Source organism: Ambystoma mexicanum, chromosome 7q (genome assembly GCF_040938575.1).
Source record: "Ambystoma mexicanum isolate Mex_15411 chromosome 7q, UKY_AmexF1_1, whole genome shotgun sequence".
NCBI classification, from domain to species: Eukaryota; Metazoa; Chordata; class Amphibia; order Caudata; family Ambystomatidae; genus Ambystoma; species Ambystoma mexicanum.
Genome location: NC_090941.1, coordinates 948,318,481 through 948,338,469, shown reverse-complemented (window position 1 = coordinate 948,338,469; position 19,989 = coordinate 948,318,481). Strand labels below are relative to the sequence as shown.

The following is a 19,989-nucleotide window of genomic DNA, read 5'->3' as shown; positions in this document are numbered from 1 at the left end:
CCAGACGGTGAACCGCTTTTCTTTATGTCCGTAGCACGAGAGTTGAAGCCCTGCCTTGGCAAGCACCTCCTTGCAGTCCGCTGGGATCTCCTATCCTCCGAACTCTAACGCTGCAGGAGCTAGGCCTGCAGGTTCAGCGACCCCGTGTCGTGGTGCAGAATCCCACCTCCTTCCCTGGCGAGAAGATCCGCGTCCGTCGGAAGCTTGACTGGAGGGGACGCTGACATGTCCAGAAGGTCCAGGTACCAAATCTGCTTCGGCCACGCCAGTGCGACGAGGATCATCCTGCACATGGACCGTCTGAGTTGACTGATGAGTCGCAGAAGCAACGGCAGAGGTGGGAAAGCGTAGAGAAAAAGGCCGTCACAGGGGAATGAGAACGCATCCCCCATGCTCCCCGGCTGGGGAAACCTACTGGCGAACCTCCGGCACTTGGTGTTCATCGCCGAAAGATCGATCTCGGGATAGCCCCAACGTTGAAACAGCAGGTTCACCCGATCCTGCCGAAGCTCTCACTCCCTGCTGAGTGAGTCGGCAACGGTGTTCTTCACTCCTGCCAGATGAAAGGGTACCAGGAACATCCTTTGGGCGACGGGCCAGTGCCATAGGTCCTGCGCTTCCTTGGAGAGAGCTGGGGATCTGGTGCCCCCCTGCTTCCGAATGTAGAACATTGTGGTGTTGTCAGTGAAGACCCGCACCACCTTGCCCTTGAGGGACGGAAGGAATGACTTCAGGTCCCCAAACACGGCCGGGGCTCCAAGACGTTGATGTCCAATGACTTCTCTGGGAGACAAAGGCCTCGTGTGTGGAGATTTCTGGTGTGCGCCCCATCCCTCCAGCAAGGTGTCCGTTGTCACCATCTCCTGATGCGCCGGGGTCTGGAAGTCCGGGCCCACTGCTAGAATAGCGCAGACCCCCATCGAATCGCTTGGCGGAATGTCTCGTTGAGGGCGATCTTGTCCTCAAAGCTTCCCGTCGCTTGCATCCACCGCATCGAGGAACTCCTGCAGCAGCCGTATCCACAGTCTGCACAGCCGAACAAGGTAGATGCATGACAATCAGGGAGTTGATGGACATCACCTAGGCAACCTTCATGGTCAACGGGCCTTGTACATTGCCCAGGATGGCCTTCATCCTGTCCTCCGAGTTCCTTGAGTCTGGCTCCCAGGAACTGAGTGTCCCGAGATGGCTCCAAGCAGGACTTCGCATAGTTTATCAAGAACCCCAGTTCCGTGAGCAGGCGGACGGTCCTCGCTGTGTGTCAGATGGCGAGTTCCTTTGACTTCGCTCGGATGAGCCAATCGTCCAGATGGGGTAGATGCGGAGGCCCTGCAGGTGCAGCCGCGCCCCCACCGGTGCCAGGCACTTGATGAAGACCCTTGGGGCAGACTTCAAACCGAAGGGGAGTGCCTTGAATTGGTAGTGCCGCCCTTGGACCACGAAGCGCAGAAACTTTCGATGTCCTATGTGAATGGGGATGTGGAAATAGGCATTCTCCAAGTCCAGCGACGACAGGAAGTCCCCTTCCTCCAGCTGTCCCAGCACGTGCTGGAGGGTGACCATCCGGAACTTTTGGGATTTTATGTATTTGTTGAGGCGGCAAAGATCTAGAATGGCCGCTAACCGCCGGTCTTTTGGACGAGGAAGGACCGAGGGCATACTCCGGAGCCTCTTTGGGACGAGTTCTATTGCGCCCTTTTTTTAGCATTGCTCGCACCTCCAGCAGAAGCTGCAAAATGTGGTTCTTTCCTGGCCACAGGTGGGAAACGGGGCCACTTCCCTTGGAGCTGCAGAGTGTGTCCGTGGGCCAGGGCATCCAGCACCCAACGGTCGGAGATGGACTTGCACGCGCCGACGAAGTTCGCCAGCCGGCCTCCCACCGGGGTGCTCGGGTGGGGGCCCGACGTCATGGTCGTTTCAGTCCCGCTTCGCCGAGGCCTTACCACCGGGGGCCCCTTGGCGACGACAAGGTCCTCCGGCCTTGTTGCAGCCCTTTTAGGCTTCCTGGGATGAAGAACGCGCCGCCTGACGGTATGAAGAGCTACCGCCGAATCCTTTGGAGGCACCTTGTGACGTGCCTCCGGAGGGCCGAAAGGACGGCCGTCGTCGATGGAGCGTGTCCAAGGCACGGGCCATATCGGCGTCTGCCTTGATGGGCTGCAGTGACTCGTCCACTGCCTTGCCGAACAAGTTGTTCCCATAGAAGGGCATATCCAGTACCCTCATCTGTACGTCCTGACGTTAGTCGGTGGCCCTGAGCCAGCCATGCTGGCGAAGGCAAACGCTGTTGCCCATCTGGCAGAAGCCGGGGTCAGCGATGGCCGTGGCCACCGTGATCTTAAGCCACCTCGCCTTCTTGCAAGATTAACGGCTTCCACCCTCTTGTCGTCATGGAGGAGGACCAGGATGGGGGCGATTTTAAACCACACCCTATTGTAGCGGGCCACGATAGCGAGAGCGTTGGCCGCCTTAATGGTCATCGGCGTCGACGAGATGACCCCCGACGTCCCATGGTGTCCAGCTTCTTCCCCTTCACCCCAGCAGATTGCCACCGTGGAGACCACCGAGTCCAGGAAAGGGTTAGCTCTGAGGCACATAGGTGCAGAGTCTGGAACCCAGTACTTCTCGTACCGGTCTCTTTTCGCCGGGGCTGAGTATGGGTTATTCAGGAGGGCCAGCCCTTCGTCCCAGATGTCGTCCAACAGCAGGACTGAGAGCACGGTCTTCCTCTTGGCCTCTCGTCACTGATCAAGGAATCCCTCCTTCTGCTCTTTGGGGCATAGCTGAAAAAGCTCAGAGGCCCTAGCGATCATGGCGTGAAAGGAGCCAATTTCGTCGGGAGAAGCCCGGGGTGGGGGTGACGGGAGATCAGTTCTGTCGCCATCTGTCTCGTGACTCAGTGGAGGGGATAGAGGTGAAGGATGGCAGGGCGGGGGTGGATGGACCCGCCTCCGCTTGGATGGAGGGCTCCTCGACGGTCCCGGCATCCTTGTCCTGATTTCTGTGCACAGTGTGTCCGCAAGGCTAGTAAGATGTCCTCCGACCTGTCCATCGGCGGTGGCTGCGACGGGAGCGGCATAGTGTCCTCCGGCTCCTCATCGATCTGCCGTTCCTAGTAGTCTCCCTCGTCGCTCTCCAGGGTCCTTCCCGTAGGATCTGACCTCGACGGACTTGTCGAGAACTGACTTGAGGCCCGAAAGCTCGTCCTGGGAGGAGATATCCAAGTCCGGTAGGACTATCATTGCCCCCCCCCCCCAACCCTTCTCGCCCAGGGGCTTCACGGGGGTCTTATCGATGGGCGTGAAAGCCGATTCCCTCCAGCTGGGCAGGGAAACTTGGCGTGGGGACCGGCGCTGCTGGGTCCGCCTAAGCCTCAGCCTGGTGAATCTGGGCCTTCACGACCTAAGGCGCGTCGGAGGACTTCACCGTGGGGGGGCACCGCCTCACTCCACCCCGTTGCTTTCTCAGTCGGAACCGACCGGACTTCTCCAGAAGCTTACCGGGGTTGTCAGACTTCCTTTTCATCGAGCCGGAGCGTTGGCTCGTGGTTGACGGCGTCGGCGATGGTGTGCCTCACCAGAGCGCCCTCAAAAGGTCTTAGAAGGCCGCTCGGATTTTCTCTTGGGAGAAGTAAGTTGCAGGGGCTCACCTGCCGCCGGGCTCTTAGACTCCAGCCAGTGAGTCGCTTGTGACTGTCCTTCAAGGTATGGGAGGACATGTCCTTGCAGAACGCACAGGCCGCCTCGACGTGCGATTTATCTGCGTGCAGGCAGTAAAGGCACCGGGAGTGCCCATCCTCCTAGAAGAAGTTCTGTAGTCCAAATCCTGGGCAGATCTAAACAGAGGCGTCAAGTCTCCTTTGTCTTCGGCCACGACCACGAGGGGTAGGCCTCAAGATCTTCTGGAGTTCTCCAAGAAGTGAAATTCGACGAGAATTCCCCCTTGAGGGGCGTAGAGATTTCCGAAATGGGTCCCCGTTAATCAGAAGATGAATCGGTGGAGCTTGACTCTCAATTTGACTGAATAAAATAAGAGTAAACGCTTTGAAAAAACGCAATAAAAGCTCGAGAGCTAAGCACGAGGACTCCCAACACTTGAACGTGCAGTAAAAATCTGAAGATGGCTGCCAGAGGAGGGGCTTAGGTAGAGAGCAGTCATTGGCTGGGGGCAGTATGACCCAGAGACCAGTGATTGGTTATTAGTAGAAAGACAGTTCTGAAACTAAACAAACATTTTTTCTTTACCGAGGATTCTCAGCCTGATGACGGGGAATATTCATGAGCATGTGAATCCATGCCAGACCCCATGCTGGAGAATCTAAAAGACTTCCCTGTGCCACTGCACGGAAGGTGCTGTGTGACAATTGTAAACAATGCCTATGGAGTTTGTCAGACTCCATAACCAAAAGAATGAAACACAGAAAACAAATAGAATTAAAAAGTACAAAGTCCCAAAGTTCAGCAAAAGAGCGGAATTAGCACATTTTTTAGAATTCTCCCCAACACCCTCTTAAAAGTATACTACATTATTTGCATACCTTTGAATTTTGTTACACTGTTCTAGAATGTAACTGAGTTGGTATTACGTTATTATTCCTGAAACTGTACCAATAGGGTTTACTCACCTTCCATAGCTTATTGCCAGTCTAGCTGTTTAACATTAGGTTCTTACCTTGAACTGCTTACTGCCTTTCTGAAAAGTTTGAACTCAGAACATTAACACAACTACATATTCCTGTAATATCAACAGTGTGAAGAGTTTATGACCAATAAGGTTTTACTCACCTTAATTAGCTTATTGCCACTCTAAATATGTATCCACACTGAAACTCTGAAAAGTAATGCACAAGTTATTGCTTACCTTAGAATTGTGTTCCAAAAGTGAAGTGAAAAGTATTCTTGATGTAACTATCATTCCTGACACATGCTGGTCGAAGCTGCCACCATCACTGTTAGGTATGGTAGCCATCACCAAAATGATTATTCTTCCGAGGTTCTTGTACTTCAACAACGTGCAGGAATATGTTGGGGCGTCCTTTTTCTGCTCCTTGGAGGTGCTGCTCCGAGAATTCTTGTGGGGCGCCAATCGCCACAGACGCCCACTATTTTATATCTACCATTCAATAAGGGCGGGGTGAAATTGCCAAACCTCGAGAAGTACTACGTGGCAGCCCAGATCAGTCACGCAATTAAATGGCTGACGGACGAAACTATCCTCGGAAACATACTTACTGCAGCACATGGTGACTCCCATCAAGCTAAAAGAAATACTGTGGGTAACACAGGGGGGGCCCGGAACACACCCCACTGATAGTAACACTGGGTGGGAAGGTATGGAGGAGAACGCAAACCTTACTGAAAATAAACCCCTACTCACCGGAGGTGCCGATGGCAGCAGACACATGGAAGGACAGTACAGATATGGCAGTGGTAAGAAAATGGGAAGGGAAAGGGATATACACATGGGGAGATGTATATGAAGACAGGGTCTTTAGGAAATTCGACTCAATGCAGGAAAGAGGAGCTGCAGAGCGGGCAATTTCTCCGGTACCGCAGAGTCCGGGAAAAGGCCAAAGAAAGATGGGAGGGCTGGCCAGAGGAACCACAGGCGAGCCCACTGCTGACCCTGATGTACAATTTAAACGAAGGCTGGAGGCAGACTTCTCGGCTGTACAGCATGCTGATACACACCCAACCCCAAGGGCACAGCACTGAAAGAACAATGGGATAAAGACCAAGGTGCAAACATAACAGAAAGAATGCGAGAGAATACTGAGCTTTCCTAAAGCTATATCGAGGAACCACTGCTTCAAACTAATGCAAATTAATGTGCTGTATCGAACATACATGACCCCACACAGAATAGCAATGTTTAACAAAGAAGCGAGTTCACAATGCCATTGGTGCAAAGGCGAGAATGCTGAACTGCTGCACATGTTCTGGGGGCGTGTGCGAGGTTTCTGGGCATGCATAGAGAGCTTGCAGGGAGGCTGGAGTAAAGAGGTATGAGTGGTCACTGAAAGAATGCCTGGTTGGTGCCTACCCCAGAATCAGCCAACACAAACATGTGGCCAGGTCTATGGACCTGGCATGCATATTAGCCAAGAGAACCATCGCCATGTCCTGGAAAACTACTGCGGGGCCACAATATGGAAAATGGCGCAAGGAATTTGAAAGGTGGGCAGAGGCGGAGACCAAGGTGCGGGTGGAGGGAGAAAACAGATCGGAACCTGATGGTACTGATAAATGTGCAGCATGGGAAGCGTTGCTCTGGGACATGTTTCACCCATCTGATGACAAACCCCCACGAGTGCACCAACAAAAACAGGAATCACCCGCGGTGTGCCCAGCCTAGTCACCCCCCCGGCACCCAAAGGACATTGCCCAAATGGTGACATGAGGAGCGAACAGACTAAGCCCCAAACATGGAAGGGTTTGCCCCAATCGAGGTTATAAGTAACACATGGCACATGTAGGAAGTTGTTTGTTAATGGTTATTTGTTGTTGTTAAACTAAATGTAGGCATGCGAAATAGAAACTGAAATGCACAATTGTAACTATATAAAAGCCAATAAAAACGTTTAAAAATAAAAAAAAAATCATTCCTGACAGAAGAACAAGTTACATATGTTACAAAGTGCTTAACTGCTAGGTAGTAGTGCAATTGTATTATTCCTGAAACAGAATACTGTGTTCAAGTGGCTAAGTACTTACTTGTAACAGTGCTGGTATAACTATTGAATCACTAACAGTTTACCACCAATAGGGTCTGCTTACCTTATATTACAAATTGTCATGCTAAAAGTCTAATGTGGTTTGACTCCCATTAATAGCATAATGCCATTCTAAATGTGTAACACTAGGTTTAACTCACCTTGAGCTGCATACTGCTATTCTAAATTAGGTTTATACTTGGTTTGCATACCATATGTATAGTGTTGGTTTTTACAATTGTGTTTGAGAATAGTACTTACCCTTCTAAAGAATTCTTAGCCCGTGTATATATGAAAACAATTTTTACAATACAGCATTTTTTTTAACCATATGTATGCTACAAGTTTATACCCAAAGTTGGAATTTCAGTGTGTGTGTGTGTAAAACCCTTTGCTATGTGTCTGCCCTCAGCTGATGAAATTCATCAGTGTTAGGTTGCCCTCTGCAGTTCAAATGGCAAAGTGCATCTCAGTGTCCCCTTCCACTTCAACAACAGCCATCATTTTAACAAACAGAACGAGCATGGTTCTATCCGGTCACCTTCTACTATTGTAAACATTAGAAATAATTTTAAGTTACTTCTCTGCACAGTCAATTACTGGATCAACGTTTCAGTTTCTAAAGCGGAAAACCATTGTAGGACGAATGCCTCTTCAAGCTACAACTGAAAGTAGGTGCTTTAATTAATGTATACTATACATACAGCCAACAAGCTTTGTATATGCAACAAGTTAGAATACAAACATATTACAGTAAATACAATCCAATGTTTACAAGTATAAGTCAATAAATACTTAAAATCACTATTTTACACAAATGTACATCATTGTCATGATGCCGACCCCTGGGGATCCAGACCAGGTCCAGCAACCCCGGAAGCAGACATCAAGTTATTTTGGGCAAGCCCAGAAACCCCTGCTAGGGGCTGTTTGGGTGCGGTCCTGGCGCCTATGGCGCCAGGCTCATATGGAGAGTCAGTCCTGGTGCCAGGCTCAGAGTAGAACTTACCTGATGCAGACCATGCTGCAAGCTTAACTGATGCAGACCATGCTGCAAGAGCTCCAAGCCAAATGAGGCTTGGAAGGGACTATTTTTTTAGTCTGGCGGGGCTGGGAAGGAATACTTACTTGGGAGGCTATATAAAACAACGCTCAAAGAGCAGCACATGCTTCGTGTTATTCTGCATCCAGCAGCGTAACGCTCACCGTGCCTGCAAGTCTGCATCCAGCCTTCTGCCACGCCCGCCTCGAGTTTGGAGCTCCTAGAAAAAGGGAGAAAGGAGGAGAAAAGGTTAGAACAAAAGCAATACCTTTGATCCTTACCTGAATTCCCGATCCATCGCGCCTTCAAGCTGGAAGAAAGAAGTTATTTTATGCGCGTTGCCTCGCCTGCTGCAGCGCCGCGCTGAACTCACCCGCCTTCGCAGCATCTTCACATTCCACCGCATCCTCCTGCATGTTCCCGCTGCATTCCGGCACCTAAGGAGTAGACAAGAACAGCAAGGTGAGCCAAGGGAATACACAGAAGAATATTAGTAAACCCCCCCCCCCCATAGACTTACCTGATTTTACCACCGGGGGTACTATTCCTCTTCACGGGTCGGCGCAGCTTCCACTGCATCTTCGCCGAACCCCGGCCCCCAAGGGGAAACAAAAGGACAGCAAGGTGAAACAAAGGGACTATCAAGGGGAACCCTCCTCACCACATTAGACTTACCGGATTTTACCGCCGGAGGTATTATTCCCGAGACTTCATACTTTCTCTCAGTGCCTGAATAAGGGAGAAAGCAACAGGTTACATATTGACATCATTTATCGAACTGTGTAGGAAATACAAATCCTTACCAGAATATTACCGGTTGCCACGAGGAACTCTTCACTAGGGTGAAGCTGCAATCTGCAAGGAATCGGACAAGAGTGAAAGTCAGGCATTTGAACTCTTACGAACTGCATACTTTTCGGAGTCAATATTGTTCTGGAACTCACCAATTCCTTCGAGCCAGTGAAGTAACTGGTTATCAACGCGCCCCTGCGCTCAATGCAGGATGGAGAGCTCATCTTTTCAAACCATCAGAAAAATATTCCTACAGGCCAAGCAAACGAAGCTAGGTGGGCAAGTCCAGTCCGTCATCTCGGCCCTACGCGTTACATTGGTGGAGACCGCAGCTGTCCAGTTCAGATCGACGCCTCTGTGGGAGCTAGGTGAGCGTAACAATCATTCTTCATTAATCTAGACATTTTAAAATTTCAACGATTCTAAAAATTATAAAATGTTACAATAAAATACATAAGATTAAGGTCATCCCCTTGCATAAATGCTTTCCATATTTCATCTATTATGCAAATGTTGATCCGATTGTTATACGATTTAAAAAACAATTCTCAATTCGTTTAGGCTTTCGCAACACATCAGCAGATGATATAAGGATTCTATGACTGAACAGCCACACAATCTACAGAGTTGTCTACTTCTATCAAGACCTGTACATGACCCCTTTGTCTCGAGGGCCACTGTCATGTACCAAATGTTTCTTTTGTCCAACGCAGGAGCTGCTGAGCCCACCAATCCCTCAAAGGTGACTAGTGCCCAACTGAGAATATACAATTGAATTCTAGACTACTCGGGGGGAAAGGGGAAAGTGGATAAAATAATAAATGAGACACTGGATCTTCTTTCTTCTTCAGGTCTCTGTGTAAAGAAAGTTTAGTTACAAATTTAATTCTCTTCACAAAACTCTCATTCTTATATCATTTTCTAGAACATCACATATCTCACCTGAAAATCCTCTGCGAATGCTAAGAGGATGTTACTGCTTTCAATATTTTGTTTGTAACTCAGAAGAGTAATAGTGTCACTGTTACCTCTTAACCAACATCAACTTGAGATTACCCTTTTTGATGAGTAAGTTCTGAATTCCTAATACAGTTAAGTCTCCCAATTTTAAGAGTCTTTGTTTTGGCACTTGACAGTTTGTTCAGGAAGTAACAGAAGAACTCTTGGCAGTTGAACAAAAGATAACCTTTTTAAAACAAATAAAATTATAACTAAAATATGACCTATGTGTGCACACACTAAAACTACGTTGTATATTCAGTTCTATTCTTTCTTTCCTAAAACACTTCCTTGTATTTCTTGCCAATAAATTGTAAAAAGTTTATATCAGAATATTTCTCCTCATTAATTAAAACTTTAACCTTTTGGTTCTTTGAAGATCGTGGTTTTCACTTTAGAGATGAAACAAACATTAGATGCAAGAAATGCGCTTGTGCAGACACTGCTCTTTAGCCTTTTTCTTTTAGAAGTAGTCAATGAGTGTAGAGAAAGAGTTCCGTATTTTGAAATATGAAAGTTCGTATTTAAAAAAAATATCTTTAACTCTCTTACCTTGGCTTTTCCGAAAACGTAGTAAAAACGTCTTTGTTACCTTCAGATGAAAGTTCTAAGTGGTCTTTCTTCTTTTTCAGCCACTACGAAGATTACACGTACTACGCGGGAACTTCCGGGAACAAGAAAGATTACGAAGCACGACGCTGACATTGCTGTTCTCCGCTTCGGATTTCCAAAAATGACTAATAAGGTAAGTGAATACTGTTTGTTACTTGAAGTCGCACGCGCGCGCATGTACTTTATTTTTAACTCTGCTGCCACGTTAACTTGAACAAATATGTAATCATAACAATAGGAAACGTGCTGTTCACAATTCAGTTCATTAACTTGGAGTCGCGCGCGCGTTTCATTTAAACACTGCAGTCACGTTAGTTTGAACAGACACGTAATCATAACATTGGGAAAACGTGCTGTTCACAATGCTGTTTATTTACTTTGATTCTCCCGTGCGCGCGTATTGAAGAACTGAAACGATCTTCACCCAAACGGACACGTTATCTTCTAAATTAAGAAAACGTTCAGTCCAATCCAAGAAACATGAATTAATACTACTATGGCACTTCACCAAAGCAGATTGAATTAACACGAACCTTTTTCCCTTATTTAAACACAACTGGAAACTTGCAATTTTTTAAAGGTTCCTATTCTCAGCCTAAATTTAACTGAAAATATAGTCCAAAACTAGTTATTCCAAAATGTAATTTCATGAAGTATACTTAGCTTAGGGTTCTGTCATAAACTTGACTCTTTGATCTTATCTTCTCTTGACTTATTCAGAAGGAGTTGAAAGAGATACTTTTCTCAGAAAATTCTCACAAGGACCCAAAAGATGAGAGGGAAATAAAACATGACCTGCTCAGTAGACTAAATTGATGAAAGGAAGTTTAGAATGTTGAGAATCAAACCTAGCCCAGTCCATTACCCAATCAGAACTCCCATTCAGTTATGAATGAATGGGTTAGAATGGATCCAGTAAGAAAGATAAAAGATGGGTTACCCTATTTTGATAATAGATTATATCTTCCCTCAGAGAAACTTCGAGAGAGGATTTTGATAGATTGCCATGAATCCAAACTTTCTGGTCATCCAGGTTTTAGATAGACCTTAGAGTTAGTTAGGAGGGGATTTTGGTGGAATACAATGAGAAAGGACATTTTAAATTTTGTAAAAACTTGTGAAACCTGTATTCGTTCCAAATCACAAGTTGGAAAACCATTGGGTCTTTTGGAACCTCTTCCAATACCATTACATCCGTGGCATACCATTTCTATGGATTTCATTGTCGATCTCCCTAAGGATCAAGGTTGTTCTACCATCTTGGTAGTGGTAGATTTACTTACTAAAGAAAGCAATTTTATTGCAATTAAAGGAGAGGTTACTGCAGATAAATTAGCACATTTCTCACAAGACATAGTAAGATTGCATGGATTACCTAGTCAAGTGATTTCTGACAGGGGGGCTCAATTCATTTCAAAATTTTGGAAGTCTTTTTGTAAGAACCTAGGAGTGGAAATTAATCTAACCTCTGGATATCATCCAGAGAGTAATGATCAGGTACAAAGAGTGAATCAAGAATTAGAAAAGTATTTGAGATGTTATTTACAGGCTGGGGATAGTTGGGTAGACCTAATTTGGGTAGCAGAATTTGCATACAATAATTCTACATCTATGTCACTGCAGAGTTTAAATGAAACACACGCGCGCGACTCCAAGTTAATGAACTGAATTGTGAACAGCACGTTTCCTAATGTTATGATTACATATATTTGTTCAAGTTAACGTGGCAGCAGAGTTAAAAATAAAGTACATGCGCGCGCGTGCGACTTCAAGTAACAAACAGTATTCACTTACCTTATTAGTCATTTTTGGAAATCCGAAGCGGAGAACAGCAATGTCAGCGTCGTGCTTCGTAATCTTTCTTGTTCCCGGAAGTTCCCGCGTAGTACGTGTAATCTTCGTAGTGGCTGAAAAAGAAGAAAGACCACTTAGAACTTTCATCTGAAGGTAACAGACGTTTTTACTACGTTTTCGGAAAAGCCAAGGTAAGAGAGTTAAAGATATTTTATTTAAATACGAACTTTCATATTTCAAAATACGGAACTCTTTCTCTACGCTCATTGACTACTTCTAAAAGAAAAAGGCTAAAGAGCAGAGTCTGCACAAGCGCATTTCTTGCATATAATGTTTATTTCATCTCTAAAGTGAAAACCACGATCTTCAAAGAACCAAAAGGTTAAAGTTTTAATTAATGAGAAGAAATATTCTGATATAAACTTTTTACAATTTATTGGCAAGAAATACAAGGAAGTGTTTTAGGAAAGAATGGAACTGAATATACAACGTAGTTTTAGTGTGTGCACACATAGGTCATATTTTAGTTATAATTTTATTTGTTTTAAAAAGGTTATCTTTTGTTCAACTGCCAAGAGTTCTTCTGTTACTTCCTGAACAAACTGTCAAGTGTCAAAAACAAAGACTCTTAAAATTGGGAGACTTAACTTTATTAGGAATTCAGAACTTACTCATCAAAAAGGGTAATCTCAAGTTGATGTTGGTTAAGAGGTAACAGTGACACTATTACTCTTCTGAGTTACAAACAAAATATTGAAAGCAGTAACATCCTCTTAGCAATCGCAGAGGATTTTCAGGTGAGATATGTGATGTTCTAGAAAATGATATGAGAAAGCTTTGTGAAGAGAATTAAATTTGTAACTAAACTTTCTTTACACAGAGACCTGAAGAAGAAAGAAGATCCAGTGTTCCATTTATTATTTTATCCACTTTCCCCTTTCCCCCTGAGTAGTCTAGAATTCAATTGTATATTCTCAGTTGGGCACTAGTCACCTTTGAGGGATTGGTGGGCTCAGCAGCTCCTGCGTTGGACAAAAGAAACATTTGGTACATGACAGAATGAAAGGCCATTTAGAATGTTGAGAATCAAACCTAGCCCAGTCCATTACCCAATCAGAACTCCTGTTTTTCCCCCTCCATTCAGTTACCCAATCAGAACTACTTTTCTAAACCTCCATCTTGGATTGGGGTTTCCTCATTACTCTGAAAACAACAGTTAAGGCCCAATTCTAAAGGAAAAAACCTCCAAAATGTTAACTCAAACAATCAACATACAGTAAAGTAGAAACTATCTAACTGACTTCCTATATTTATTAAGGAACCTGACAGCCACAGAGGTTAAAGTTCATTAAAAGTTAAGATCTAAAAACATAGGGACTAGGAAATGCTTTGATGTATTTGGGTATTTTCTCCCAATTCACATAATATTCACAAAAATATCCACTATGTGCTTATGATGCTATAGAAACAAAGTGGAGCTTGTTAGAATATGATGCAATTTCCTCTTAAGCCAACTACTAAAGGGGCTTACAGGTACGTTCTAGGGTGTTATTGCAAAGCCTATTTTCCAACGCTCGAACATGGACTTAATGACCAAAAGCTCCCAATGATTCACACTTAAATTTTCAAAAAGGCCTGCATGTGTGCTACCACAATCGCACCATTATTCAGTTGCAACCAAGTTACATAACTCATCACAGAACAATTTAAATATTCAGCTTGTATGCATTTCATGTTGAATTCCAAGGTAAAAAACGAACTATGAAAGTACTGCTGGGCTACAGACCACCTGGACCTCTACGGAACTTTCTAGAACTATTAGATGCCCACCTCACATTATGGGGGAGCAAATATAGACATACTATGTATAGGAGATTGGAATATTTGGCTAGAAAATAATTTGCATCCACATCATGCTGCGCTGATGCAACTCTTAGACAATCATGATCTGGAGCTTATTACTAGGGAACTCTCCCACAAGAAGGGACACTGCCTAGATCTTGTTGTAGCAAGAGGGGGTGTCGTCTAATTTGGGGAGACTATTCCACTCCTGTGGTCCGATCATTACTTACAATTAGCGACTATCAGAGAAATAGGACATCAGAGGGGAAAAGGACGGGAGACTGCACCAATTTGGTGCCGGAAGATGTCCGACTTAGAAAAAATTCCAGGGAAGGAAATCGAAGACCAACTGGCATGCCTGGATACCAACATGACATGTGAAGAATATTTTAGTAAGGGGGGGAAGATCTGTTAAGGGTACTCTGTGATAAATACGCCCCACTTAGACTTAAGACAGTTAAAAAATCCAAATCTTGGTATACCCCAGCACTGGGCCTTCTGCGGAAAGTTCGCCAGGCGAATAAACTCTGGAGATCCTCTCAATTAGTTGAAGACGCAGTGAAGGCGAGAGCCTGAATAAGAGATTATAAAAATGCCCTTTTTGTGGCCAAAAAAAACTTCCTCCAAGAAGAAGTTAAGCTAGCAGGTAATCAGGCAAAAGCCCCGTTTAATGTAGTGGCAAGGTTCAGGAGCCCAGAATGTATGGCGGTAAGGAACAGGCAAATAAGTTCAAAGATTTTTTTGAAAAAAAATAATTGACATTCAGAAAAGCATCACTGAATTGATAACTGTGGATGAATGGGGAGAATCAGGAGAAGTGGTAGAAAGCCAGGAAACAGAGGAGAACTTTTGCTTCCAACCCATTGAGAAGGAAGACATAGAAGCTTTAATACTCACATTAAAACCCACTAAGGACTTGGCTTTTCCTATACGAGCATGTACCGCTATTAGTTTAGCAGCCAACCTCAGCCCTTTTTTAACAATTTTTGTAAATAAATCCCCATCAGAGGGCTATGTTCCTTGCTCACTTATGCGAGCAGTGGTAAAACCGCTATTAAAAAAGCCCAAGTTGAACCCCATGATACTAAAAAACTACTGTCCTGTGGCTAATCTATGCTGGCCCACTAAAATCCTTGAAAAAATGTTTGTAACCAATTCCAGCAGTTCGTTGACAATAGAGACATCTTGGACTAACACCAATCAGGATTTCACCCTAATCATGGGATAAAGACTGCCTTACTGGCAGTCTAGGATGACTTATTAGAAGCCGCGGACAGAGGAAGCAACACAATACTTTTGATGCTCGATCTGTCGGCAGCATTCGACACAATCAACCACAAAATTATACTCCAACGGATTGGAAGTATAGGTAGAGCAGCTAAAGTTGTGGTGGATTGGTTTGATTCCTTCCTACAAGACAGAACTCAACAGGTGGCCCTGGGAGCCTTCCTCTCAGAGTTAATACAATTGAGATGTGGAGTCCCCCAAGGCTCAGCGCTTTCACCTCTGATTTTCAACCTATATATTCGACCACTGTTTGACATCCTGAGGAAACACGGTCTACGTTTCCACTCTTATGCCGACGATACGCAGATCTATGTGGAGACAGATAATCTGCCGGAGGCATTTGAAAGGATAGACCGGTGTATGCAAGATGTAAAAAAAATGGATGGCTTGCAACCAGTTACAGCTCAATGCAGCCAAAACGGAGGTAATCCTGTTCAGATCAGAGAACAAAAATAGAGAGGAAGGAACCAACATAACTCCACAGAACTTAGGTGAAAACATCCCGTCCTCTAGGAAAGTAAAAAATCTTGGTTGCATCTGGCAAGAAAACTTGCCAGTGAAGCACAAGTTGGGGCAAAAATCAAAGCAGTATATTACGTCCTGCACCTGCTTAGGAACGTACTTCCTTTTTTAACACCCCAAGATCAGCTAGTGGTGGTGGGAGCCTTGGTAAATGCCCATCAACAGTCTCATGACGGATTCCTATTAAACAAATGTCAAGACCACAAAAGGCCCAGAATGCGGCAGTGAGGTTAACTGCCCACCTGGGCAAAAGAGACCATGTTTCCACATCTCGGAAAGAATTCCACTGGCTGATGGTGGAGGACCGTATTAAATTCAGGGTGGCGTGTCTGGTTTATAAATGTTACCACAAACTCACACCCAGATACCTGAACACGAGAATCCACCAGTATTTTCCTACCAGAGACCTCCGTTCAGGAGATAAACTCCTGCTATGTGTCCCTCGGACAAAATACACCTCTAAAGGAGACAGGAGGTTCTCTGTGTTCGGCCCCAAGCTGTGGAATCAGCTGCCTTTTGGCATTCGTTCATGCACTACACTGGCAACGTTCAGAGAAGAATTAAAAACATTCCTATTCTTAAATGAATTTAAGTAACCATGGTGACCCCAAACCTCCACAGCTTAATATATAATATATAGTGAACATCTGCGCCCAAATGCATTTGCTTGCTTGGTGCACGTAAGAAATGATTCAAAATCAAAAATATCCAATTGATGTATTTGGGTGGAGTCGCATACGCCTTCTAAGTATAGTCGCCTCAGCGAAATAAAAATCTATGTCCCCATACCTCAATTGCATACATTAGCATAACACGTACCTTAGCAGTATACATCAGTAGAATTGCCTGTGCAGAGAAACCTGTCTTTGTAAGCACTGATAACATTAGCAGAGGCTAACAGGGAACAGATGACCATTGCTGTTCCCAGTTAAGTTTACAATCCAGCAAAATGCCCAAAATACTTTTAACTAACAACATTTTCTAGTATTACAGTATTCATATTCCATTCATATTTTTTAGGAGGATGTTTAGCAGGAAAAACCATTACTTTTCTCTATATTAATTTGTAATCCATTTTTGAGTATACCGCTGATGCATCCAGTAGCATTTGAAGGCCGGCGTATGGTCAAAAAGCAACCGTTCGTCTGCATACACCAACCATCCTACCTTTGCCACGTTTTACAGGACATGTCTGAAACTGTTAAATTCCAATTCCATATCTGCCAGATAGAGGTTAAACAGGGTTGCTGCCAGGTAGGTGCTTCAATCATACTTTTATTCTGTTTCTAAGACACATCATAGAGGCTTGTGTAAGCAATGAAAATTAGATAATGTTCTTTTACCGCACATACCTCCCATTAAATCTGATACAAATATGCCTTTCAAATTCAAAAAAACAGTTACCTAAAAGTTTAGCCTTTTCAATGACCATTAATACGTCACAGGGGCCTACGCCCCCTTCCTGGAAGCATTCAGTGGTAATTCTGATATTTAAGAAGAGGGACAGAAGTGACCCTATGAATTTCCAACCAATATCTACCTTTAAGATAGCCATTCTAGCCTATGTCACACCGGGAACAGCTGGTAGTTTTATAAAGCACCTGGGTGGACTTCAGAAAAACTATCTTAACATGAAGCCCCATAAAACTTTTTTTTTAAATTCATTAAAGACATCAGAGCATAAATTTAAGATTGGATAAGCAGGAGATGGAGCTCCTCTGTATACCCCATTAAGCATGACCAGGTGCTACCACTGGGGAAGGAGGAACTAGTGCATAGATTTGCGCAACGCTAACGTCTGCATTAGATGTAAACTTAATAATTTTGCCCATCATTACCCTTTAAAAAGTTCTATAGAGGCTTCCTAAGATTTATTTATAGATTGTCCTAAAAGCACAGAGTTAAATTCACATAGGTGTGTTTTTTGGCACCAGTTAGCCTGGAGAGCCAAAAGTAGCTCCTGGGAGCTGTCAGTGCCATGCTAAGCACGCTCTTCTAGGCTAGAAGGAGAAGGTAAATAGCTCCTCAACTTCGAACCCTGAAATGTATGGTGTGGTGAAGCAAGTATGATTATTCAAATTAAATACGCGAGTGAACCAATCCTGGAACTCTAATGGCAGGTGTCATTATTAAAACTCCAGTGTTCACACTGGTACACATTAAGAGTGGCTCCCCATCAGTTTACCTTATACTACCGACTGGAGATGGAGGACATTAAATTAGAAATGGCACAGGAATGGATCATTCTAGCATGTAAATGGTGAACATACCAAAATAAATGTCTACCTGATCATATTTGTACATCATGCCCACACAGAGGATGGATGCAATACAAGCACAAAAATAAAATAACAGATTGTGCAACACCAGCATGTACAATCAAATCGTCTTATTAAAGCTGAAAATGAGAAGAGTTCTAGCTCACCATTTTATGTCTTAACATATGCTGCCCATATTAATATACAAGGCCAATACAAAATTGTTAATTTTAAGTGCCGGTGCAGTGGCATGGGAAAGGTGTTTGTGGGGCGGGGGTTGACAGAGGAAGCTTCTAGAAGATCACCACACTATTACTGCCTACTGGAAATAAGGCCTTGAGCTACTGATTTGCCTAGGATCAAATAATGTGGTGAAGTGGGAAAGCTGAAATTTGAGCCCAGATTCTTTTGTTAATTTACCAGTTAATGCTGGGCAAGCACACTGTACCAGTTTTATTTTTATATATAGCTCTTCTTAGTGGTCACTGTTTTATGCTCTCCCTTTGTGGGTACAAAAAGGGACTGATGCATAAAACAAGGCGACTTGCCCAGGATCACAAGATTTTACTGAGGCGAGAAAGCCGAGATTGGAACCTATGTCGCCTTCTGGTACAAACATTGTAAATCTCCATTTTTCACAAACATTGCTACAGTCAGATCAAGAACACTTAATACCACACTCACAACAACAACAAAAAATGCAACATATGTTACATTTCAATTGTGTTTTAAAATGTTATTTGCAATGATGCAATGATTGATGTTGGAAGGGTTTCGCAAGCACAACAGTGTGAAAGAGTGGAGCAAGTTCAGTCGCCCAACGCTCTGCCCTTCAGTCAACAAATGGGGCTAGTGATGTTCATGCCTAGTAGCTTTCAAATTGAAATATAGCACCCTCTTCAAAATGATGGAAACTAGAACAGTAGTACTCTTGTTTGTTACAATCATCAGGAGACCTTACCTTCAAAGTCTTGTGTGACCTCTTCTGTCCTCACTCCAGCCATTGTGTGTTGATTTACAGAATTGGCCAACATTCCCTCTAATCGTTCCAAAGTAGATTGACCTTCAGTCGTTAAACGGGACAGTCCTTCCTCATATGTGTAAAATGTTGGGATATCCCCTTGTCCAAGCTCTAGAAAAACGAGGGTTCACTTATTAAAAAGTCTACAAAGTGGATGTTGTAAAAGCAAGATGACTACCTCAAAAGTCAAAGACCATGAGATAACGATAAATCTGATCATTGTCTTTGAAAAGGTGTTGAGGGTTTTTCCACTACTGGAGTGGGGTTTTGGGATGCAAACCTTAGTTGACCAGATATGTACGAACAGTTTGTATATATCTCTTGACAAAACTCTTACTGGAAGTGGCTGTGGCTGAACAGTAAAGCTTAGACTCCAGAGGCTGAGGATTGCTGTGTAGTATAGTTGGCAACACATTTTTACCTGAATGACATTAGCAGCAAGGGTATGAACGACACCCAACATGCCGAGAAGGTCTTTACAGTGCAGCTAATGGTGCAGCAACGGACCATGCCTAGGTTACGAGGGGAGCAGGGCCTATGAAGGAAGCCAGACACAGAAGAGTGGACTGGAAAGGTAGGGGGGCAACAGCAGTGACTTAAGGCCCCCATATTCAGAGGTGAGGTGAAGGGGCAGGTAGTGCAGTGAAGAGTACCCTCCCCCACTCCACCGTAGGGAAGGCCACAGAGCCCTGAAGAAATGACAGCACGATAAGTCAATGTGCAAGAGAGACACGGGTAGATGCATCAAGGTAGTTGCAGCATTCTAGATACTTTGAACCATACTGTTAAAGAACACAAGTCACTGCCAAGCAAATTAATCTATACACAGATAAGTACAAAATGATGTCTTGATTAATCAATAAGTTTTATATATTGTGTGTTCCGGTCACGCTATCCCTGCCCCACATGGGCAGGCACCCACGAACCCTCACACATCAAAGTCCTCAGATGTTTTCCTGACATTAATTCTGTGTTGCAGGAGAGTACTGCGTTTTATACTGCCTTAGTTTCCACTTGGGAAGGCTAGGTGAACATGCAACACAGCAAATACAACCACAAAGACAATTACAGCCAAGTAATGTTCACCTTGTGAATCTCTTGGATGCAA

General features: G+C 44.4%; 1 protein-coding gene across 1 annotated transcript in view; it reads right to left on the bottom strand.

Annotated features, from left to right (window-relative positions):
- Positions 1-19,989, bottom strand: part of CLNS1A (chloride nucleotide-sensitive channel 1A) — a 193,342-nt gene that overhangs the window by 60,702 nt on the left and 112,651 nt on the right. The window contains exon 5 of the mRNA XM_069639969.1: positions 18,822-18,992. Coding sequence (XP_069496070.1) covers positions 18,822-18,992 — 171 coding nt within the window. The remainder of the gene's footprint in view (positions 1-18,821; positions 18,993-19,989) is intronic.